Source organism: Citrus clementina, unplaced genomic scaffold (assembly GCF_000493195.1).
Source record: "Citrus clementina cultivar Clemenules unplaced genomic scaffold, Citrus_clementina_v1.0 scaffold_1, whole genome shotgun sequence".
Lineage (NCBI taxonomy): Eukaryota > Viridiplantae > Streptophyta > Magnoliopsida > Sapindales > Rutaceae > Citrus > Citrus x clementina.
Window position 1 is genome coordinate 7120352 of NW_006263303.1, and position 26394 is coordinate 7146745.

At 34.5% G+C, this 26394-nt stretch overlaps 2 protein-coding genes across 2 annotated transcripts; one reads left to right on the plus strand and one right to left on the minus strand.

Annotated features, from left to right (window-relative positions):
- Nucleotides 1-15398: 15398 nt before the first annotated feature.
- Nucleotides 15399-17088, minus strand: LOC112095593. The gene is made up of 2 exons (XM_024177696.1): nucleotides 16252-17088; nucleotides 15399-15662 (listed from the first exon to the last, which is right to left on the minus strand). Exons 1-2 carry the CDS (start codon nucleotides 17086-17088, stop codon nucleotides 15399-15401), a joined length of 1101 nt encoding a protein of 366 aa, XP_024033464.1.
- A 3587-nt stretch (nucleotides 17089-20675) lies between these two features.
- On the plus strand, nucleotides 20676-25531 carry LOC18055952. The gene is made up of 10 exons (XM_006451192.2): nucleotides 20676-21129; nucleotides 21342-21404; nucleotides 21700-21829; nucleotides 22015-22270; nucleotides 22545-22649; nucleotides 22864-22992; nucleotides 23117-23166; nucleotides 23277-23374; nucleotides 23589-23873; nucleotides 24834-25531. Exons 2-10 carry the CDS (start codon nucleotides 21357-21359, stop codon nucleotides 25368-25370), a joined length of 1638 nt encoding a protein of 545 aa, XP_006451255.1. The 5' UTR covers nucleotides 20676-21129; nucleotides 21342-21356; the 3' UTR covers nucleotides 25371-25531.
- Nucleotides 25532-26394: the final 863 nt, after the last annotated feature.

The window sequence follows — 26394 nt, forward strand, 5'->3', positions numbered from 1 at the left end:
TAATGGATAAATATATTATTAGGTTTGTGGTTGGTCTGTAACCCAAGACAATACCTAGTTTTCCCCAAATCTTTCATTTCAAATTCATTTTTTAAACAATTCGTAGTCTTTTAGAGCTCTTCAGAAGTTCTTATTAAATTCAAATCATCAATATAAATGGCAAGAATTGCAATACCAGATTCCGATTGCTTTATAAAAACATACTGACAAATAGAATCATTAACATATCCTTCTTTTATCAAATACTCATTAGGCCAATCATACTACATGCGCACAGATTGTTTTAATCCATATAAAGGTCTTTGTAGTTTTATTGAATACAAGATACAATGTAATGATTGACACGACTTGACATTTTGAATCCTTAAGGGATTTTCATATATATATAACCCATATAGATAAGTTGTCACTACATCCATGAGACGCATATCAAGATTTTCTGATATAGCCAAACTAATTAAAAATCGAAACATAATTATATATATATAATAGGAGAATATGTCTCGTTGTATTCAATACCAAGTCTCTGTGAGAAGCCTTGTGTAGTAATTCATGCTTTGTATCTTATGACTATCATTTTCATTACGTTTCCATACAAATTCTCATTTGTACCCAATGGGTTTGAAAACCTCAGTTGTTATGACTATAAGTCTAAATACTTCACATTTAACTAAAGAAGTCAACTCTACTTGCATTGCCTCTTTCCACTTAAGCCAATCATGCCTCAGTCTACATTCATTAATGGTTTGCAGATCATGATCATTTATAATGTCAGTAGCTACTGTAAACGGAAACACATCATTGATGATAATTTTTTTAATTTCCAGCCACTTCAAGAGCTTGTGCCATTTCTTGGGCATGTGCCTCTTTCAAAGGTCTTTCAGAATGTTTAGTCTTATTATGGACCAAATGCCTTTTCAAAATATTACCCTAAGTATAGTCAACAGAAATCCCATTATTTCTAGTTTCAAGTGCCTTTTCAAGGTTTTGTTCTTAAAAAAGAATTTTTGTATTGTCAAGGTTTTTGTCATAAACCATTTGATTTTCTGAAACATTTTGTTATTTTAGATTTTTAGCGTTATTTGCAGCAGAACCCTATTTAATCATTTTTCTTTTTCACGGAATAATATCTTTTAAATCAATTGGTCTGCCATGCTTTTGGCGTGCCATAGATAATTTCTCAATTGCATTTTTCATTAATTATTCTTTAAGAACAATGACCTGATTTGGTACATTAGTAGTTGGTATATACGATTTGGTTACTTTTGCCGCATCTGTAAAGACATCTAGCAATTCTTTTGTAATTTGCTGCAAATGAATTATCCTACGCACTTCTTTTTCACTCTAAGATGTGTGTGGATCTAAATGAGAGAAAAATAGGTCACTTTCCATTAAGGATCATGTCTAACATCATGAATCTTTTTTCTTTCCCCTAATCGGGGAATATGTCTCATCAAAATGGCAATCCACAAATTGTGCAGTAAATACATCACCCATCAATGGTTTAAGATATCCAATAATAGATGATGAGTGAAATCCCACATAAATTTCTAAATGACATTGGGGTCCTATTTTAGTGCGTTGTGGGGGCGCAATCAGCACTTATATTACGCAACCAAAAGTGCGTAAATAAGATATATCTGGATAGAGGTGGCAAAAATACCCGTCCGGTCCAGACCCGGACCGTACTCGGGCGTTGTGGGCCGGGTAATGATATGAAGTCGGGTCGATCTTGGGCATCACTTGATAAACCCGGAACCCGAATTTTATTTAAAAAATTATAAAATATATATTATTTTAAATATTTATATTTATTTGACGCATTTATTGTACATATATAAAGTTTTAAATAGTTAAAATTTATATTTTCATGTCAAATTTTATTGAAATAAATTTAAAACTTATAAAATTACCAAAAAATATATACACATATAATATTAAAAAATATAAAATTTGAGTACCCGGATTAAAACCTGGCCCGGACTCGGACCTAGACCGGTTGCATCCAGGCAGGGTCCGGTCATTGCAATACCCGAACCCAGCCCGGGGTTTTGCCATCCCTATATCTGGATAATGTCTCAATACCAGTTGTAATGAGGATTAATATTTATGATAGGCAGTAGGCCTCAAGCGAATTAATGCCGCAACATGCAAAATAGCATGTCCTCATATCGAAATAGGTGGTTGACTTCATAATAATAAAGTTCTGGCAATTACTCGGAGATGTTTGATAAGAGATTATGCTAATCCATTCTGAGTATGTACATGTGGTACTGGGTGTTCTACATCAATCCCAACTACCATTCAGTAATCATCAAATATTTTAGAAGTATCAAATATTTTAGAAGTATCAAATATTTTAGAAGTAAACTCTCTAGTACTATCTAGATGTGTAGTCTTTATTAGATAATCTACAAATTGTGCTCATAACCTGATTATCTACGCAAGCAATCTTGCAAATGCAATATTACATGTAGATAATAAACAAACATGTGATCATTGTGTGGATGCATCAATCAAAACCATAAAATAATGAAATGGACCACTCAGTGGGTGAATAAGACCACTGATATCTTCTTGAATCATTTGAAAAAATAATGGAGATTCAAAACCAATTTTATTGGGTGATGATCTAACTACTAATTTTCCTCGTGAACAAGCAGTGCAACTATTCTCATTGGACAATAAATTTTTCAAATCTTTCAATAAGTGTCCACGAGAGTTCTCAATAATTCTATGCATCATTAGTGATCCAGGGTGGCCAAGGCAGTCATGCCAAAGTATAAAAGATTTTAAATTATATAACTTATCTTTTATGACTGCATAACTTTCCATTGGTTCATCGTCGTATAATATAAGTCAGATGAGAAAGCTGGAAGCTTTGCGAGTATTTATTTCTTTTTAAACATATTAGAAGTAATGCATAGATATTTGTATATTATTATCGTTCATTGTTTCTATATGAAAATTATTACGATAAATGTTTTTAAAACCAAATAATTTTTTTTATTTAGGTGAATACAGAGCGTTATGAATATCTAATTTCTTACCTTTTGCTAATATAATCATTGCTCTTACAATGCCTTCAATAAGATCTATGGGACTTGATATTGTATTCACATTGGCTTTAATTAAATTTAAATTTGAAAAATACCCTTGTTTCGAAGGATCACATGTGTAGTTGCACTATCAGTCAAACATATTTCTTAGGGGTTTTCGCGGATTTGGACATCAATTTATATTCAATCTATGATTTTGCGGATTATAAATTTATAATCCGATTCAATCCACAGATTGATGAAATTTAATCCAAATTCAATCCATATGTCTGCGGATCGGATGCGGATTTGACTTAATCCATATCTAATCTACCATTTTGTGGATTGGTTTGCGGGCTAAAATTTTTTAATTCTGTCCTATTTACGAACTAACTAAATAAAAATAAAATTAAAATTAAAATAAGTTTACTACTAATCAAATTTAAAATTAAATACGATTTACATAAACTAATTGTTTAAATAAAGATAAAAAAGACATTCAAAGTTAAATTAACTGCTTAGGAAGCTATTTTTTTTTATTTTATATTATTATCATATAAGATATAATATAGCGTTAATGTAACAATATGTTAACTTATTTATTTATTAGTAAGCACAAATGCTATATTTACAAGTTAAATTTTTAATTAAATAAATATTTTTTTTTAGCGAATTTCTGGATTTTTGCAGATTTACAGAAGTAAATTCATATCCAATTCACCGATTGTGGATTTTTAAATTTTCAATACAATCCAATTCACCAATCATGGATTGGATTTTTACAGATCGAATTTCTACGAATAAGACGGATTGAGTAGATCGGATTAAATTTTGAACACTCCTAATATTTCTCCATTAAATATTTTATTGAAATTCATATCCTTAAACAAAAGGAAAAAAAAATACATATTAGATAACATGAAAAATAAAAATTACATGAAAAAACATAAAACAAAAGTCAAATTTTTGAATATGATGAACATTTCAATCATTGATCAAGTGATTAATTTTTCCATGTTTGTCTTCAAAGAAATCTGAAACATCAAGTTGTGTGACATCCACTAGATCCGAGTCATCAACATAGTTTGTTTTGACATTCTTTCCTTTGATTTTAGGGATGCCTAAAACATATCCACACGATGTCTGGGGGTATAAAATTGTCCTAAAAAATGACCAGACATTTTACATCTATCACAAGTGTTTTCTTGAATATTATATTAGACATATATTCCCTCATCATTTTCCCCTTTTCTATGGTTCTTATAACCAGCACGAGATTGATAATAATAATTTTTGTTATGACCTTGACCTCGATAAGAACCACGACTACGACCATAATTATGTCTACAACCACGATTATGCCGACGGCCACACCCCATTTTCATAATTATCATCACGATAAGGTGAGATATCATTTGCTTGAAGAATTGGTTTTGTACCAATAAGATGGGGTAAGTGATTTTTCATTAATAATTCATTATTCTTTTCTGCCATAAAACGATATGCAATCAAGTCAGAATATTTTGTATACTAACGGGCTTTGTACTATTGTTGTAGAACTATATTAGAAGCATGAAATGTTGTAAAGGTTTTTTTTCCAACATATCCTTATCAGTCATATTTTCTCGACACAATTTAAACTCCAAAGTAATTTTGTATAATGTAGAATTATATTCACTCCAAAGTAATGTAGAATTATATTCATCTACTGACTTAAAATCTTGTAGGCTAAGGTCATTTCATTCATTACCAGCGTTTAGAAGAATTACTCACCTTAAATGACCATTTCTTTTGTACAAGTTATACCAAAGGACATATGAGTCCTTTATAGTAAAATATTATGTTTTCAGTACTTGGTGGAGATGATGACGTAGAAAAATCATGGCCTTGACTCGATCTTGAAGGGTTGAGTCATTATTATTTTTTATTGTGTTACTAAGGCCTATATCATTAAGATGAATTTCAACATCTAGGATCCAGGATAAATAATTTTTGCCAGATATATCCAAGGTGTTAAACTCCAGTTTTGTCAAGTAAGACATTGTCATAAACAAATAAGAAAAGATTAGTATAATGTATATTGAGAGATAAAAATGTAAACAACTAGCCTTACTTCTAAAGGTAATTTTAAATAAACATATGAAAAACAAAAGAGTATGGGAATAAAATACTTCATGTACTAGAGCGAAGTCTTGCTGAAAATGTGTTATAAAAGTATATATTTGTTGTCGAAGTATTGCAAACAAATAATGGAAGAAATCGAAAAGTATAATAGAGGCTTAGTGAGAATGAGAGAAGATAATTAGAGGGAATAAATTTTCAGAAAACTATAGCTCCCTATATTACGAAGCTTGATATTTTTCAAAATGCACACACTTACTCACTTCTGCCTTTGCCTATATATATGATTATGCCCATGGAATTCACTGCCACAACAGCATAAAGTAAGTGGCATAGTGGAATCCATATTGGAATGTTGGATTAGGTGCAATGGTGGATTGGGTAATAGGAGGACATATAATTCACAACAATTATATCTTTTTTGGGTACACCGATGATGTTCTAACCTTAAGACTTGATCTGTAATTCTAATGTTTAGAAACCACGATTATGCAATTGAAGGGAAACTCATTTTTTTGCTATGGTTAATTTTGTAGAGAAGACTCCGATATATTCTTTGTCGATGAAAATTTGGCAACATGGTTGTAATATATAATTCAGATGTAATCATTCTTTGTTTTGTAGGATGAGTGTCCTTGTTTTCTTTTCCATAATCATAAAATAGCTCGTTGACAGATCTTTGGAAAGCTTTCCATTTATATATATATAGTCATTTTCTAATGAGAATATCTTTACTTTTAAGTGAGATGTCAGTAAAATACAAAAAAAAATATAGATTTCAATACATTCAAACTGTATTTTTTTTTTTTGTACAAGAGGAGCCTAGATCACCGCTAGGCTAAACAAAACGAGAAAAATCAGTCCCTAGTTCATCATTGAACAAACAATAATGCACTCCTATGAGAGGTGAATGAAAAATATGGCACCCAAGGGGGAGAGTGAGAGTCATTCCGGTAAGGAAATCGGCAGCAAAATTCGCCTTTCTACACACATGCTTCATTAATACTTGCTATTGGGTATAAATTCAAATGCTATTGGTGTCAATGTGCAAGTGTACATAACAAGTCATATAATGATGAGTATTCAAGATCGTCTCCACAACGATTGATATTATCAGACTTTCTACAACAATTTTATCAGTGCAAATTTTGTTCTAAATTAAAATAAAACAATTAATGAAACTAATATACTAATTAAAATAAAAACGTAATAAATAAAATGTAACAAAGTAAATTATCACGTCAAACTCAAGGATAAAATCAATGGGAATATAGAGTAGTTGAGTAAATAAACTCTCTTAATGATTTTGACTATTTTTCTAATGTTTGGCTCGGTTGCTACAGCATCTGCTACAGCACTGGGCAGAATTCTTATGTATCCTCAACTGTCACATATTGGATATCTTATATCTATATGCAACCTAACAGTCATCAGTTGTTATGCTAACATTAGATATAACATTACACGCTTAGGTTTTAATTACCTTACATGGTGAATTCCTATGTCTAGTTCATCACTAATTTTAAATTAAGTATGACCCTTTTGAGATCATGTAAAACTCAATCCAAGAAACTCAATCTAAAACCAAGTATTGCTATGATATGTTCCACTAAGATAGACCATTTTGTGGCTCTTCCTTAGCTAGTATCATTAAATGAGTGATTAGCTGAAATAATTAAAAAAAATAAATACTATCAAAACAAAATGTTACATCAAACGTGCAGCAACTCATATTTTCAGTCAATAAACCATTAAGATTGTTTATCACTCAACCAAAAATAAATTTAGTTCATGATTTGCAAAAGAAAAATAAAGAACAAAGTTTCAACTATCAAACACCTCCTCATGAATAAATAGAAAACAAGAAAACAAGAGACGAATAAGAAAGACTGAGCTCCCAATTGATTTCAACAAATTCTCTCTTTTGCAGCCCTCAATCTCTCTCTTGAATCTTGTTTTTCTTTTGTTTCTTTGTGATTTTTCTCTTTGAGTGACGACTCTCTCTTTTTCCTTACCATGTGTGCTTCTTTTATAGTTGAAAATTAAGGTAAAAGGAAGTCTAGTTCGCGTGTCTTCCAGATTAGGAAACTGCAGATCGTAATATTTTGCAAAATCTTTTCTGTCATTTTTCGAAGATTGCTACAGCAATGGCAATGGTTGCTACAGTAACGACTACAACAACTGTATTGTTCCAGACTTGATTCCATTTTTTTTATCATCTTGTTATTTTCTATCTTTTGCAAGCCTATTGCATCAGCATTCCTTCTTTGAAATTTGAGCTTCCAGTCACCTACAATTATGCATATGATTTAAGCACACAATTTATTCTAAATCAAACAAAATTTATAAAAAATAAACTAAGATAAATGATTATGCAAAATACAACAAAAATGCATTGAAACACATCATTTACTCTCTAAGTATTATTGATTTAAGTCTAAAAGTGTCATGATAACTCTCATTTCATAGAGTTATCACACCTCCAAACTTAAACCATTATTTGTCCTCAAGTAATGACAACAATACTAACACTTCAATCACACAATCATGCAACAAATAACTTAGTTATGTCATCAAATTTGCAAAGATTTTTTCACCCTCAAATCACACTCATAATCACACAAAATAGTCATAGCAGTTCAGTTCTAGACTTAGGCTTCATTCTATCCAAAGTGTGTGTGTGCCACTTTGATCAAACTCTAGAGGTGCTACAACATTACAGATATATTGCATATAATTCAAAGGTAGAACACAAATATATTCACATATAGGGGAGCAAAAATCACAAATAAACTCAGACTGTGCTACAACAATACTAAATTTTTTTTTTGCACTTAAAACTCTTCAATACATCATTGATTTTTCATGTGAATGTCGATCAGTGGTAATGATGACATCCAATTACTCAACCAATGCACAGATTAGAGTTGCGACAGCAATGCTCATAACATAGTCTTATCTAAATATATCTTTAACGCAAGGCAAAACATGAGGCTCATGAACAAACTTGGCTACTCAATATCCTAGACAAATGATCATTTTTTTTTGTTGCTACAACAATGCTCATAACTCTTATTGCCTTTGTACTCAAGTCTGCATATGGGGTACATACTCAGCCCTGGTTACTCAGTGACTTAAGCCATTGGAACATAATTTTTTTCATAATAAGCACAATTTAACAAAATTTTTCCCCAAACTTAAAATATTTTCTACTCTTTTTGGTTTTCTTGGCTCTGCTACAGTATTCTCATAAAACTCAACCAAAGTCTAAGTGTCGAGACCTAATTTCAACCTTTATCTCTAACTATCTCTACTTGGCATTCTCATAAATACTGAATAACACTTAATTTATCTTCATTAGGTTTTCAAATCCATACACAAATACTAGATAAAATAGCTTCACATAACACACAACACAAACACATCTCCACCAAAATAGGATATTTGCCTTTATTCATCTTCCACCATTGTAAAAAATCAAAGTCTGGAGTTCTTTTGACTAAAGGATCCTCCAAATACCTATCTAAGTCGGATTTCGAACTAATAGATTGACTATTTTGAGTTGCATATGCATCAAAATCACCTATATCATCTATATCATCAAAACCAATATGAGATTGGTCGGAAGGAACAACAATCGAGGTAGAAGACTCACCAACAACACCATATCTTGTAGTTGTGGATTTGGCCTCATAATAATTCATCGTTTCACCACAAAGGTCTCGCTCTTTGTTAAGCTAATTTTCAAAATCGACTGCATAATTCTTCGGATAATAGTAATTAATCAACAACATCGTGTATCTCGGATCAAGAATAACAGTCATGACTAATATCCCACTAATCTCATCCCAATACTTTAAAAAATTTTCAATCATGTTATTCTCCATGTTCTTAACTGCAGGAACATCTGATGTTTGCCACTCCTTTAATGCAATCCTCATTTTAGAAACCAATGGAAAAAATAGATTAGCAGTGGGGCATGTTGTACTCGAAAACATCTCAGTCAACCTTGAAAAAGGCTCCAAATAATCCAACATTTGCTTAGCCAACTCTCATTCCTCACTACTAGGCAAACATTTGTATTTCGGCTCAAGTGTTTGCAATGGAGAAAAAACACTTTTGTACTTCACTGCAAGTTCAAGCATCTTAAAAGTAAAATTCCATCGAATTGGGCAATCAAGCCCCAACTTTTTTACATCAATCTGCATTTGACAGCATGCCAACTCAAATATTTCCACCTATTTTGGCGACGAACTCCAGTAAAACACATTGTCTTTAACACATGTAATACCACTCTCAATCACCAACAACTCATCCTTTATAATTAAATTCAAAATATGAGCCGCACACCTCATATAATAAAAAATTACCACCCAATATCATTGACTCGGCTGACAACAATCCTTTCAATCTTTCAACCAACGCATCATTAGTTGAACAATTGTCCTAAGTAACCGTGGATATCTTTCTATCCAAATTCTAATCCAGCTAACACTTCACCAAAATTTGTGAAAGGCAATTAGCTCTATGTGGGGCTTGCACATATATAAACCTATTTATTCAAAAAAATAATAATAATAATTATGCAAATTACAAAAAAATTAAATAAAAAATTTAAAATTTATTAAAGTACCTATAAAAATTTAAATATTTAATAAAGTAAAAATACCTTAGGATTCGACTTTGCAAATGTCATAAGTTGTCAATGAAATGTCTTGTAACAACCATATAACCTTTCTTTTGATTACAAGCAGTCCACATATCTGTAGTAATTGCCACCCTACTATTTTTAATCTCCAACAAATTCATTGCCTTCGCCTTTGCAACATTATATATCTTAAAGATCTTACTCTTTAAAGTGTTTTTGGACATATGCTTTACCAATGGGTTGCAATAATCAATAAAATCTCTAAACGCTTCATACTCCACAAACCTAAGAGCAAGCTCATGTTTTACAACAACTGCTGTAAGTTTTTTACGGGCAACCAATGGATCAAATTTCTGAATTCCAAGCTCACCACTTTTGGTTTTCACCAAGTGTTGCTAATTCAAGAACTTCTTCAATTGTCAGTTGATTAAAATCGTGAATTTGTCTAGTACGTCTATTCCAATGACTGGTACTTGATCCACAAGAAAGAACTGTTCCACAATGATTACATTTTACCTTCGCTACACCACCAACATTTATCTTTATGAAATGGTCCTAACAATTTGACACAACCCTCCGTTTTCTTTTTTTTATCACTTCGCATCTCTTCTTGAACATTTTCTGACTCCACTGATGGATTTGAAGGTAAATTAGAAGATTCAGAAGCATTTTCCATTATAAACCTATATAAAATTAAATGAGATACAATATTAAATTAATTAATTAGTTAATTAATTAATCAAATATCATATAATTTTCTGAAAATTTTATAAGAATGTAGAATATTTTTACACCATAATGTCAATGTCATAATAAATTTTCTAACAACAAAGCACGGGACACCACAATACCCTAAATTTGTAACATCCAGGACACCATACTTCAAGCAAATTTACTTTATTTACAAGCACAGTACAATGCACAAAACTGCTTCAACCCATAAATACCAACAAAACCAACAACACAGCTCAAAATTATTAACCAACAGCACAATATTCTTTAACATTTTCTACATATTCTTTAACTACAATATTCTTCACAGCTCAAAATCATAATATTCTTTACAATATTCTTCAACAGATTAACCAATTACATATATTTAGGCCTTAGATAATATAATAAAAAAAATTTGAAGCTTAATTGAGGAGTACCGGACCGGAGTTGGATGGTTTGCTGCCTTGTTGCTGGCGTGGTTTGAATCGCGTACTACAGACTGCAAATCGCTGCTGCTGCCTCGCGCGCATTCAAGTGCTTGTTGTAGTATCGCGCGACTGTGCTAGTGGGTGGGGGTTGCTGTTCCGTCGCGCGAGAGATGCTGGGTGGCTGGAGCTGGACGATGGGTTGCGCGGGACAGCGGGACAGCGGGAGATGCTCGCTACTGCTATTAGCTGAGTGGTGGCTGCTGGAGTGCTGGTGCTGGATACTCGTCGCTCACTGCTGGATGCTGTTGGCTGCCGGCGGCAAGAACAGAGAGAAGCTGGCACGTAGGCACGGTGAGGTGACAGACGGTGAGTGAGGGAGGGAGGAAATGAGGGATTTAGGGATTTTGACTTTGGGAGTTTGGGTTTTGTTCAAAACTAAAGAATTGTTTTGTTTGGTTCACTTTTGTTTTTTGTTTAATTTTTCAATTTTTTTAATTTGAATTTTATGACATATTATAAAGATTTTTCTTTTAAAAAAATTATTTATTAAGCCCGGACTTTTAAAGAAAGCCCTTATCTGAGCCCATTGCATATGGGCTTTACAAGTTAGAGACCATTGTCCATCATTTAAAGCCACGGGCTGGGCCGGGCTGGCCTAGGCTTAGGCCGACCTAGGCTTTTCTGTCAATCCTACCTACAATTTAGCTTTCATAATGGAACAACTACCCAAATTCATGCTAAAACCACAAATCCATTCCCCACAATAATTCATTACCAAGCCACCAACACTTGCCAAACCCAATCTCTTCAAAGCTTTATCGGTATTAAGTTTGAGAAATGGTCATGTTGGGGGCTGCCAGTAGATCCATGCTCTATTTTTGGAGTTCTTTGACCATCGAAAGACTTATAAACAATAATAAGCTCTTTTGAACGATTCTTCACGTCCATGATTATGTTGGAAAGGCTACTCGTCTTATGTGCATAAACAAATTGATTGCACCAATACCACATGCGCCACATAGTGACACCAAACAATACTGGCCAATCTTTCTCATTAGTAATCTTCAACTGGTTTTTCATATTACAAACAATCCATGCATAGAGATCCAAGGCAAAAAATGTATGACTTGTGTGTTTCGGAAGAAGGGCTAACCAAATACGTTTGGAGTCCACACGATCCATGACTGCATGAAGGCCATCCTCCATGATGTTCGGACACCGTATACAAGTACTATCATTAAGCACGTGTCTTCACGATATTCCTTATTAGTTTTCAACCAATTATGCACCAGCAGCCACAGAAAACATCGAATGCTTTGGAGGCCCTGCCATTTCCATATCAAACTCCAAATGGAATTATTCTCACTTGACAACAGCTTGAGGAGAGATAAATAAGCAGACTTCACACTAAATAAACCGGACCTCGCTAGTCCCCAATATCGGCAATTATTTTCCCCACTAGTAAAAGGGGGCATAATGCCAATTATTTTTAGAATGATATGGTGTGACGGCAAAGAAGAAAAATGGTCCCAGTTCCAAGTGCCAGTAATATCAATGAAATTAGCCACACACTCATTCAACATGTTCTCATCGATTGGGCCAAGAGCATAGGATTGCAAACAATTCACGTCCTCTAACCAACAATCTTTCTAAAATTTAGCCAGCCTCACATTCCCAATAGCCCAGTGAGTCCCTTGGACAACCTCATTCCAAACATTTCACAATGCCTTTTATAAAGGAGAACTATATCGAGTTGGAAGTGCAAAAAGGAGATGGTCCTTATCAACCCCATATTTAGACATCAATACATGGATCCAGAAACTATAAGGAGAGTCAAAGAGATTCCAACCAATTTTCATAGCAAAGCCTTATTCATGAGATTAATATTTTTAAGTCTAAGACCTCTACAACATTTTGGAAGTTGTACCATATCCCACTTAATAAGATGCATGCGCTAAGGCTCTTTAATCCTGCTCCAGATAAAACGTTTGCAAATCTAATTTATTTTATTTTGAATACTTGCAGGTAGCATGACAGTCTGTATGAAATAAATGGGTAGGGCTTGAATGACCGATTATGTTAATGTTATCCGACCTACAAGAGAATGATGTTTGGTTGTCCAACCCGAGAGTTTTTGTTGAACTCGGTCAATAAGGCTTTAATGAGTTTACTTACTAATCCTCATGTGCAACAAAGGCATCCCTAGGTAATTACCAAGGTCTTTCGTTGTAGTGAACTCGAGCTTTTCTCTAATCTTTTTGACATCAACAACATTCACATTGTGGGAGAAAAAAGTCAATATTTTGCTAGTGCTAACGTTTTCCCCAAAACTCACGCAAAAAGAGTTGAGAACATCCTTGATCACCAACAACAAAAGATCATCAATAAAGAAAACATGAGTTATAGGGATAACTTGACGAGCAAGCTTAATTGGTTTCCATCGACCTTCCCGAACAGCTTGATTAATACCATGTCTCAGTTTGTCAATGCAAAGCATAAATATGTAGGGTGAAATTGGGTCGCCTTGCCGAATTCCTCTCGAAGGGATGAAAGATTTCGTAAGTTCCCCATTCTACAGGAGCTGCACAGTGGGTAAGGAGATACATTCCATAATAACACGAATGAGGTCCATAAGCACCCCAGCTAGGCATAACGTCTCATAAATAAAATTCCAACTCAGTCTGTCATAAGTCTTTTCAAAATAAACTTTTATTGCCATTTGGCCCACTTTACCCTTTTTATTTCACAGAGAATGCACCACCTCCCGAGCAATAACAATATTTTCAGTTATGTGCCTCCTAGGTATAAAGATAGCCTGTGTTGGACCTATAAGATGTGGTAGCACCTCCTTCAGTCTATTGGTCATTATCTTAATTATGATTTTATACATAAGAGGGCATAAGCTGATAGGCCGAAACATTTTAATATTCGCAGGGTTGTTGTTCTTAGGGATAAGGACAATTAAGGTTTTGTTGAGTTCAAGAGGAATATTTTTACCAACAAAAACTTCTTTGACCACTTTGCATACAGAAGGTCCTACCACCTGCCACTGAGATTGATAGAAGATAGCATGTAACCCATCCACTCCGGGTGCCTTCATTAGGTGCATGTTAAAGACAATCCTCATAATTTCCTCATCATTCACGGGTTGCATAATGCTGCTTATCATATTGCTAGTCATTCTTGGAAAATCATTAGAAGTAGGATACACACAATACTCCCTCTCCTCATCGGAGTAAAGGTTTGCAAAAAATGACACAGCATGTATTTCATCTTTATTCTGCAGCCAACTTCCAACATCATCTTGGATAGTCACCACTTTATTCATTTTTCTTCTTCGGATAGTTTTTTTTTATAAAAGAAACTAGTGTTCTGATCCCCATATTGAATCCAATCTCTTCTGGACTTCTGATACCACAAGATTTCTTCTTGAGTCAAAACATCTTCCAGCTCTTTCTATAAATCGGTTTCCAACTTGATAAAGTGATTAGTCTGATTAAACTCCAAAGCTTTTTGAATGCCCCCAATTCTTGTTGAAAGCCTCCTTTTTTGTTTGAAAATATATCCAAAAATATCTTTGTTCCACTTATTCACTTTGAAAATAAATTCTTCTGCCATCTCCACATAACTTTTATTAACATTCCAATTATCATATACAAAACTAGGAAATCTATCATCTCTGAGCCACGATGCCTGAAAACAAAAAGGCCTTTGCCCCACTTGGAACCTTACAATATGACATTCACGGGCCAGGAGAGGATGATGATCAGATTAGATCTTAGAAAGATAAAGAACAATCGTCTCAGGGGCCATGCACGACCAATCCTCATTCCACAAAATTATATCTAACCGTTTATGAAGCGTCCCTCGAGACCATGTAAAAGTCGGGCCTTTGAATCCCAGATCACATAAACGATTTTTATGAAACCATTTCTTAAATAAATTACACAAACCGATTACTTTCCCAACACCCCTTTTATCTGCACCATTCATAATAGTATTAAAATCCCCACCAATAATCCATGGATCATTAACCATCTAAGCCAAGATATCAAGCATAGGCCAAAACTGCTTTCGGACTGTCTTAACAGGGCATGCATAAACTGTTGTCACCCAAAAATAATGGCCAAGCTTAGAGATACGGTAATGTATAAATTGCATGTTATTAATCATCACCTCCACCTGAATATCTTAATTCCACAATAGCCAAATGCCTCCCGCAAAACCAAACGCTTCGACTCTATGTGATCTCGTAAAACCACATTTCTGTATAAAATTGTCAGCCATTGCACCACTGATCCTAAGTTGGAAAAGAGCCACAAAATTCAGCTTATAACAATTAACCAGGGTTTTAAAAGTTGTAAGGAAACCCCATAAGGCTGCCCCCCGACAGTTCCAAAACATAGGTAAACACATCATTAAGAGGAAAAAAGCAAATGAAAGAGTTCCTTACACATCAGGTGTGTCCACTATCTGCTCAGCATCTATACCATCTTCGAACACAAGAGAATCAGCAGACTCTGATTTTCCATCTTGCTCGGCACTATCTCTCATATAATCACTATCCTCAGAGTTGTCATCAGATTGATTAAAACTATGTTGTCTCCCATCGGAAGGGTCATTATAGTGGTTCAAACTGAGCAAGAGATCTTCATTAATACCGACAGAATTTGAAAGCATCATTAACTTATTAGGATTGTTGGAACTCATACCCTGCAGGTTATCAAAAGCTATGGTTGTGTGTTTCTGTGGGTTTAGGCTCGTGGTGATAGAACAAGTAAGTCATAGGAGATGGCTGCGTTTAGTAAACTAGGTTTTTTACAAGCTACCTCTTTATGCATGGGTACATGGTTAGGTTTTGCATGTGCATGTAGTGCGCCTTTGTGTTGCATGATTGAAAGGACAAATAGTGACTCATTATTGGCATTATTATTGAAGGTAGGGTTCGTAAAGTCTTGGTATTTGAGGCCTTTTTGGTAAATGGTTTAGGCATGGTTACATGAGAGTTAGGAGAAAATGTTGACCGCCATCTAGCCTCCTTCGCAATTGTAGTATTATTGGAAATAATGTCTTTATCATTCTCATTAATAATCGTGAGAGGTCCAAAGCATGATCCTTGGCCAATCATTCCTAACTCAGCTCGGTTCTATTAAAAAATTGTGACACTTTCCTTATGAGCCCTATGATTGCCTTTTTTGGCCACCACCATCCAAGGTCCGAATCTAGGGTTTGCTGACTGTACCGCTGCTTCAACTTCCTTCGACTGATCTAGAGAACTATCTGTATTTTCCTCTTATCTCACCTCGTTTGCTATTTTCTTTTGGCAAGATGAAATGAGGTAACCGTAAATTCCACATTCAAAACATATGGTAGGTAAACTTTCATATTCCACTTTTTGAATCTTACTATCGAGCAGGAACTGGGAGCATAACAACTTATCTAGTGCAACTTCAACAGCGATCCTAGCAAACTTTCCCCTAGTGGTTGATTCCGTATTATAATCAATACAAATGACATTCCTAATTACCTGGCCTAACAACCTCAGCACCTTCTTGTGATAATAGTGAAGAGGCATACCCGGAAGGCGAATCCATGCCACTACTGATGATATCTTCTCATTAACACTGTCAAAATGCAAAGACCATGGTTGTACCGTTAAATAATGTCCAAGCACGATCCATGGTCCTTGAGTAAGCACATGCTGAGCATTGGAATCCCTTTTGAATCGGACAAGGAAGTAGTTATTTTCTAGATCAATCACAAAGAAGCCGTGAGACATATTCCATAAAGCCTCCAAACGATTGCACAGAACTTTGTATCCAATAGATCTTCCCAGCAATTTCACAACAACTGTTGATTGCCATGGTTTCACTAGTTGTAAGTGAACTTTTTGGGAGAAAGATATAGCCGGTAAAAATCTTTCCATTTCAATTACCACATCCCCGATATCAATATCGATGTCCTCTTCCTTACCCATGAATTCCTCTTCCAACTCCATCTGAGTCTCCAAAAGTTTGTCTCTAAAAGATACAGGAGGTGGGTTATCCCCATCCACACCCTGTGCTTTAAACTTCACCCTCTTCGTAGATCGGTTGTTTTCAATCGATGGAGGAGAGGATTTTTCTAGACTAGTCTCCATCTGTGTAATTTCTCAAAAAAAAAAAATGTATTTTGTTACCCATCATAAAAATGAAGATGTTTTCACTAGAGATTAATTATGTGTGTGTGTGGGTTTCAATATTTTAATAAAGTGCAGTAAAACTATTTTTGTTTTAACGAAAGTTTGTACTTTGTACTTTTAATTTTGTACAACTTTTATCGAATTGAGCCTTGTGTAATAATAATAGTAAAGAATGGCATTGCCATTGCCCTTAAGGATAATAATGGTACCCAGAAACCCACAAACACACTCAATATAGCATTATTCAACAAAAAAATTCAATAACTTATCCTTGTAGTTTTGTTTTGGATTGTTAAATAAATCCATAGAAGGATATTTGTCCAAATTCTTGACCACATAAAGATAAATAATCTAGCAGAGAAATAAAAAGAGGATTTTTATTGAGAATTAAATAACAAAATATTAAGAAGGTAATAAAATAATAATCTTGTTATGATCCAAATCCGGACTCAAACAAATGAATAAGCTCAAATTATAATAAAGCTGGAATAACTAATTAACTCAACAGGATTTTACTTGTTTGACAAGAATAAGTAAGGACTCATTTACTCAACACATATGATTGTAAATAGAATAAGCGAATGACGTGCTGTTGAGTTAAAAGAGGCTGACAACATGACCTACAAATTAAAGATAAAATACATGTCAATATGCACCGGCATATGCTATGTCAGATATGTCTTTTACTTCCAGATTTCAGTACGTCTTGTCATACGCTTTAAACAAAGCCAGACGACGTTTTTCTTAGATACCTAACTTCATCCAAAATTCTTGAATTAAATGCTATTGGATAGGATAAAAGAAAACGCCAAGGGACAACCTAAAAATTATGTCCCTCCTCATATTTCATCATTTAGTTCCATAATGATGCATTGATTTCATCAATTACTTGAAATATCCTATAATTATTCTAATTTTAAGATTGACCACTTAATAAAGTCATTCAGTTATTTGATTGAAACTGTAAAGGAAAGTAGATTCGGTAGAAGTTGAAAGTCTTGAACAAATTTCAATGGATCATCAAATGAAAAATATTCAAAGGACTTTATAAGTTCAAACTGTAGTAAAACTGAAATAACTAACTCAAAATAAAAGAAACTTGAGGGCTCTGTATATTATTCTATATATAATCGTGAACTTATAAACTAAAGTAATCAGCTTCTTGTTCAACAAGAACAAGCGCAAATTAAAGCAGCTAAGGCGAAGCATTCTTCTCTCCTTGGGATTAGGGGTGGGCAAATTCGGTTTGGATCGGTTTGGGACATATTCTCAAACCGATCCAAACTAATCGGTTTGAAATATTTTTAAACCGATATCAACCTAAAATTTTTTCAAACCGAACCGATCCAAACCGACTGGATCGGTTTGGATCCGGTTTGAACTTATTAGCTAAAATTTCACTTCTTTTATATTATTTTACCTAAATTATTTGTTATTTTTTTGTGTCCGCAATCCAAATTGATACATCTTTTATATTATTCATATCTACTTTGATATCTACATAACAATTCAAAGATACATCCATACAAGTTTACAACATAATACATCATAATAAACAAGTTCTTAACTTGTTCATTCAAAATAAACTTGAACAACATTTGACAATTAAAATATTGTGCATCTTGTCCGTCAAAATTTATGGCCCAATTACTTTTGCTTTGTCAAAATCTACATAAAATGATAAATATAATTAGTTAGATTACTTAACTTAGAATATAATGTAATTATATAATATTTCTGGATTGGATCGGTTTAAATCAGTTTGTAAGGATTCTAAACTGAAATCCAAACCGAGTGATGTCGGTTTACAATCCAATAAACCGAAACCAGTTTTTTTACTAATGAAACCGATCCAAATGGTCGGTTTGGATCGGTTTGGATCGGTTCGGTTAAAATATGCCCACCCCTACTTGGGATTTATATATAATATACAAATGGTGAAATTATATTGGTGTCACATTAATTGAGATGATAAGTACAGCATTATTCAACAACAAAATTTGATAATTTGTCCATAGAGTTTTAATTTTATTATTATCTAATCATTTGTTTCTGAGTTGGGGGTCCTAATATGAAGATCTTTGGCCAATTGGGTCCAATGTCTCATGAAGTTGCAAGCAGAATAAGTTACATCCAGCACATGAAGAGCAGCAAGTACTGCATTTGCCCAAGGCTATTGCCTGCAACATTTTCTTCCCGCAAAGAAATTGTAAAACTTTTTGAGTTTCTTCATCACTCTTTATCTTCATCTCTCTGATGGTCAGTTGATCTCATTGGTTACACAAAAGCATGCATTCTTTTCCCATCTCACAGGTTTTACTTTCCTATCTCACAAGCTTTGCTTTCTAACTGTTTATTGGATAAAAAATAAAACAAAGCTCATCATACTTAGCATGGCCCGTGACCTGCAGCAATCAAGTATTAGAAACCGAGAAGGCAGCAAGTTTCATAAAGCCGTAGCTTTTTCTACACATCGTAGCCGGTTACCCCCAAAATAAAGTACAAATTTATTAAAATAGCACCGTGTCTGCGTGCATTCATCTCCATCGCCATTGCCCATCACCAAACGTTGGCGGCTCAAGTCTTCTTACACGTAACTCATTAAATTAGAGACTTTGAAAGAGCTTCAGTAGTACGATTTGGGATTTTCTATTTTCATGGAGACCTTAAACGACATTTGTCGCGTCCAAGAGATGCTACACGTCCTAACACGACACGTGCGCCTGAAGCCCCTATCCTCTCCACTAAGACGCTGATCTTGGTGGGTCCCCGTCCAGTCGCCTTTCTTTAGCTTTGTTCTTACGGTACTTGCCGAAACTCCCCACTCTTTATCCACTCCATTTTTCAATAATAAAATAAAACTAAATTGGTGAAAACGAGATAAAATATATCTTTAAAAAAAAATATCCTCTTCAACGTGTCTTGAAGGCGCACCCAAATCTCTATTGTTTTTAACCCACTATGGCACTATAAAAAATTGGGAGTTTTTGAAGTTGATCCAAATTTATGGAGGGCCAGCCTTTTCGAAAAAAAAAATCTTTAAATTTCATATGGGTAATTTTTTAAAATCTCCCCTGAGATTTAGGTTTGTTGTAAATAGATGACGATAATTAATTTATTTGTAAAAAATCTTCTACCGTAGTTAATTTTAACATTGACCGTTAGTTGACCGTACAAAGATAATATTATCCTTAACAATAGTTTATAAACAAAAATAATTAAAAAAAATCAAAATTATTGACGCGAAAAGTATAAATACTATTTTTTAACAATTTTATCCTTATCAATTCCAAAAATTTACAATATCATAGGTAAAGATTATGACTATTTCATTTTTAAATTTTTAATTTTATCTTTCTTGTAGAAATTTTAAAAAAATATCAATAATTTAAAGAGTATTTATTTTTTATAATTTAAAGAAAATATCAATAATTTTTTATAAATAAATCAATTCTCATCATTTATTTACAATAAATCCAAATCACAGGAAGTTTTTTAAAAATTACTCAATTTCATATACAAGAACAGAATAACAGAAGAACGATTAGCTTTAAATGCGTCACTCTCAATGCACTGCTGCTAAAGCGACCCAACGTGGGCCAGCCAAGATTTAGCGTAGTGGGTGTGTCTGTTGAATTCATCTTCAAAGCAACTGGATAAAGATCATCATCTATTGCTCCATTCTCACTTGATGACCCTCCCTTCATTCGGTTGCTAGTGTTGCTGCTATACTTTATACTATTCCCATTTACCCAAAACAATCTAATTAATTAAATAAAAAGATTAATAAAGAAATAAGTTCTTTGCTTGCAACTTTTAATATACTTCTGGCATTTTTCGGGCACTGGGTTGTTCGAATTTTTGGCTCACTTTCAAGATTTCCCTCTTATAAATTGCGACTTGGCAGCTGTTTCTCAACAGAACATAACCGATCTGTTCCTGGGTTTGCAGATTTGACATTTGAGTCTTGGGCTGTCCCCATTTGCATTGGTGTAACGTGTAAGTAAGCCACTCAATTTTTATTTGATGTTAAGTTGCTTCGTGCAGATGTGTTTGAATTTTGGCCTCTGTGGGAATTCTTGAATCTATATTGAAGCGTTTTGAGCTTTCTTTCTTGTTCTATTTTTGTGTGGATTTTATTTCCGTCGCATTGCTTCTAATGCTCCAAGATAGATCCCATTTGATATGGCTATATCTTGGAATGATTTCAGGATTTGGAAGAATTAATGGGAGATTCATATATTGATGGAGAAATTTTTGAAACTCCTTCGACTGTAAGTAATTATATCCATGTGATATATTAAGAACTAATGGGGAGATTCTTATGGTAACAGTTTCAAAAGAGTCAACAAAATGAGGGATTAGATTGTAAATTCATTTATTATTAGGGTCTTGCTCTTATCGCATCCGCCTAAAGAAATGGAAAATTCAATAATCTCCCAGCCTGTAGAATGACTAATTAAATGATTGCTTGAATTTAACTTGGCCCAGTTGCTTGTGTATTAGTCATCATCACTTTTCTTTGATTAAAGCTCAGCTGTCTTGGTCTGATATAGGTCCTCTTATCAGGTCTGTTATGATGTTGTGGAGTTCACAGGTCCTTTTGATTATCTTGGTTTCTTCTCGTCAATTGACAACATCTTCACCTGTCTCTGGACATTAGCTACTTATATAAGTCACCAATTCATTCATTTCATTGGTGAGTTTTCATTTTTCTTACATGTATGGATGCTGCTGTGCATATGGGACTGTTGTTATTGCAGTTGCACCTTCAAAATTGTTATGTTCTTAAGTAAATTTTTTTTTTTTTTTTTTAGGGGGAGTCCTGTAATTACCATATTTTTGGATCATGATGGCTGTTTCATCAGTTTATTTTCACTGCAGAGGATATTATACTCAGAGATATCAGTAGATTCTCAGGAGAGTTGTTCGTTTCATCTGGAGAACATCCGAGATCTTCAACACAAAGCATTTGTAAATCCATTTTGGAAGAATGCTCATCATCTTTTAATTGTTACATTGCACGTACAGTCTGTGGAAGAAGAGCCTTGGGCCCCAGGGTTGGATTGTTTGTAAATACAAGATTCGAAGTTATAGAAGCCAATTGCAGATATCTGGGCATCCCTTTCACTTTTAACTGGTATTAGTTTTTGCTTGCATCCATTTTTAAATAAATTTACTTATTGATTCATTATGAAATGGTCACAATTTGTTTCTTTGTCTCATTTCCTTATCTTCTATAAAATCACCAAAATATCTCTTGCGTGAAAATAATGTATGATTTGCGATCTGGTTGTATGAATATACTAGCTATGCATCTCATCTACCTTGAGCATCCTTCGCGGGCATGCATCTATCTTGGGAGTTTTTTTTTACCATTTTTTGCTGCACCCAATTGCTCCCTCTGGTTGTAGGTTGATGCTCCCATTGTTTGGAATACAATTTGCCTGGAGGTTGGCAATTGCCTCTTGGAGATGTCCTTTTCATTACATCAGATGTGCTCAAGGTCGAGTCCGTAGGTAAGTTAATTTTAGCTTTTTCAAGCTGATCAGCATGGTAATAGAAGTCTTTTCAAATGATGTCATTCACTTCCTAATTGAAGAATAAATTTCGTGCTCCATTTAGTCTTCTGTTTTTTCTTGCATTTGAATTCAAAATTCTTTGATTTTTACATTAATTTGTATCTGTTAATTTGCTACTCAAATAACATGAGCTTCTTTTTGGTATCTCCAGCATTTCATCTCGAGTGAGAAGAACTTTGCATGGCTCTTCTGATGATATTGGATGGTTGCAACAAACTCCTGGAATGGCTCCCGTGGAGGATGGTACCGCAAGATTTTTGGAGCTTCTTGAATGCATAAGGTATTAAACTAATGTCATGGTAAGATTTTCATGTTTAGTGCTTTGCAGAATCAAGCATACTTCCTCTTACTTGGTTCATATTTATTATAGATCCTATCACCTGTTTGTCATCTTGCTCTCTCAGGAATGGGGAGCATACACTGCCTGACTCGTTTGTTTATCTATTAATTCCAGGTATGACAATATATTTCTTTACCCATACTCTCAAGGTTGGCTTTGTTTTGTTCATTTGACATTTAAGATGGCCGAAATCCATTTTAATGTGAAATACTGATCTTCATCAGGCCTTTTTAGCAATCATGGTCCATTATATTTTGTGGCCACTAAGAAATTCTTTTCAAAGAAGGGTCTGGCGTGCCATATTGCAAAAATTCACAGTGAGGTAACAGATGGCTACTTTTTACTTTTCAAGAATAGATTCACTAAAGCAAAGTGAACTTTTATATGCCTGACAACAATATTAGCATTTTGTCCATGTCCATATGATTGTTTCTTTCCAAATTAAATTTCATTTTCTTCATGATGACTTTCTTTTGCTTGTTGTCACCTTTAAATATATTGATGTTCTTTCTGGCTTTTCTATTTCTTGTACAAAGGCATCAGTGGAGCACAATGCATGGGAACTGAAACAATATATTGAAGAGCTTTACTGGGGATCTGGCAAGCGAGTGATGCTGCTTGGGCACAGCAAGGGTGGGGTTGATGCTGCTGCTGCATTATCAATGTACTGGTCTGACTTGAAAGACAAAGTTGCTGGACTGGCGCTGGTGCAGAGCCCATATGGTGGCACCCCAGTAGCTTCTGATATTTTGCGTGAAGGCCAAATTGCTGACAGAGAAACCAGGAGGATCATGGAGTTTTTGATATGCAAGTTAATTAAGGTACTCCTTTACTGTCTAAAACTTAATGGATGATGTACATGTGAAATTTTAAAAGAAGCATAAACTATTTTCTATGCTGATTTAGGAAAGCTTTGAGATTACTTTCGAAAGATTATGTATGAACAATTCAACTCAGGCTTTGTTAATGAAGCCATGATCATAGCTGATTCAAAGCTCAATATAGCTTGCCTGATTATGTGGTGTCTAAACTTCTTTTATCCTGTAATATGATGCAAGGCTCTTGCTGTGTAACAGCAATAGGTCATAGAATTTCCCCTTGGCCCATCAATTGTCTAAAGTAAACGATAGTGATTGCAAATTTTGGACATAAGAGGGGCATTCAGATTTTTTGTCGTCTCTACAGCAGGATATCAGGCGAGAATATTATACATGGGTTCAGTGCTAGAAAATGATCCAAAACTGCAGTTTTGTTGAAAATGGGAAGTTACAGCAATAATGATGGTTTGGCTTCCCTTAACCAGATTTTGGCATAATGTTTTCCTAGTGGTTAGAAACCTACATATTTTAGAAACAATGAAAAAACATTTAATTATACACAGAACATCTTGGAAATGCTTGTAAGAGTCCTAGGAAGACTTGGGTATCTTTAGAAATGCATTTCAGGACTTTGGCTAACTCTACAATTGATAACTGGGAACTACAAGCAGAACTCAGCGGAAATGTGCTTTTGCAATATATGTTTTTGACTTTTCTTCACAATTATGAAGTTTTTACCATAACAGTTCACAAGAAACAATTTTTGTTCGAATCTTCCTCTGAGATTATCCTTTTGTTATGCTTCCTTTTTCTCGTGTTAAGAGTTTTCAGGGGCCTTTATGCCAATTTGGTGTACTATAGTTTGTGCACAATAACAGAACTTCATTTGGTCTCAAGTTGGATATACTATATAAAATGAATCTTTTGGGAGGTGTGATCATGAACTATGAAAGTACATTGTAGGGAGATATACGGGCATTGGAGGATCTCACGTATGAAAAGCGGAAAGAGTTCATCATGAATCACAAGCTACCTGAGGAAATCCCTCTTATTTCCTTCCACTCTGAAGCAAGCGTGGCTCCAGGTGTCCTTGCCACAATGACTCACATAGCTCATGCAGAACTTCCCTGGCTTCCCCTTCCAAACTTTGGTGGTGAGGAGTCAGATAATTCAGCTCAAGCAGGACGGCAGGTGCCTGTAGTAATTCCTGTTTCAGCTGCAATGGCCGTGTGCGCACTCCATCTTCAGCTAAGATATGGGGAGAAGAGTGATGGGTTAGTGACATGCCGTGATGCCGAAGTTCCAGGTTCCGTTGTAGTCAGACCGAACCAGAAGCTTGACCATGCTTGGATGGTTTACTCTTCATGGAAGAAGAATCCCACCGAACCCGATCCTTGTGAAATGTGCGAAGCCCTTCTGACTCAGCTGGTGGAGATTGGCAAGTCAGAGCAAGGCAAAAAGGGGGTTGGAAGTAGTTCAACTTCAAATTCTACAACATAGAAGTTTTTCTTTCTATTCAGAGAATGAAGCTTTTACGCAATGCTTCACCTCATGGCATTTCCGTACAAAGAAAAATTAAAACACGTCAAACATTAGTGATAAGTAATTGTTGGGGCATCAGCCACTCTGTTCACCGCCATTAAAATCATTTTGACTGCTTAGTTCGCATTGCCATTGCTTTACAGACGGTAAAAAAAAATTTCATGTTCCCAGCTTCATCTTCCCCATCTCATTTGGTGTCCCAAAAGTACTATATTGAATTTGTGCTAATTTGGGTGCCCTCTTGAAGTAATAAGTTTTGGGGCATGCACAAACATTTTGTCAGAAGCCTATAAAACTCCACCCCTTTTAGTCCAATATAACAAAAGGCCCATTAACTGTTGCCCTTGAACATTGTATGTTGATTCGTGAATTAATAAAGGTTGCCAACCACCCGCAGTGATGAAGAGTATTAACTCCCTCAAAAGTGACCAATTGATTCACTCTGAAGCTTCCAAAGGCAATGTTGCAATTATGGCCAACTGCTAAAGCTGTTTCTATACAACAGCTTTAGATTTAGGGCCTAAGGTTATGTTCAGAATAAGAAATCTTGCTCATCCGAAAAAAAAAAAAAAAAGAAAAGAAATTTTGCACAATAGGTTAGGTTATGGAGTTTACACCACGAGCAGTAACCTATTGATTTATGAAATATAGCAAGAATGCTGTAATTTTTCATTTCGAGAGAATGAGACTTTCATCTCTTCCAAAATTTAGTTTTGTTACTTGAATTCGTAATAAAATTTGTAGTACCTCATTTTGTCTATTGTGTTAAACACACTTTTTTTTTTTTGAGTTATGTTATATACAGATTGTTACTGATATTACATCAGACATTACAATTACAATATTTACAATCGTACTAAACAACTGAGACCACCGTCATACATTAACCCACTAAAGCACTTGCCTAAATACTTTAAACCCTCTTTAATATTCGAGGGGTGCCTACTCCATTTACGAAACTAAACAATTGGGACCTCCACTT

Excerpts from the sequence above, each read along its gene's own strand:
- LOC112095593 (XM_024177696.1), bottom strand. The coding sequence starts at position 17,088 with ATGGAGACTAGTCTAGAAAAATCCTCTCCTCCATCGATTGAAAACAAC. Across the intron at positions 15,663-16,251 it reads AAAAGAAAATAGCAAACGAG|GGTATGAGTTCCAACAATCC; the intron begins GTGAGATAAGAG and ends GATAACCTGCAG.
- LOC18055952 (XM_006451192.2), top strand. The coding sequence starts at position 21,357 with ATGGGAGATTCATATATTGATGGAGAAATTTTTGAAACTCCTTCGACT. Across the intron at positions 21,405-21,699 it reads TTTTTGAAACTCCTTCGACT|GTCTGTTATGATGTTGTGGA; the intron begins GTAAGTAATTAT and ends TCCTCTTATCAG. Across the intron at positions 23,167-23,276 it reads TGTTTATCTATTAATTCCAG|GCCTTTTTAGCAATCATGGT; the intron begins GTATGACAATAT and ends GATCTTCATCAG.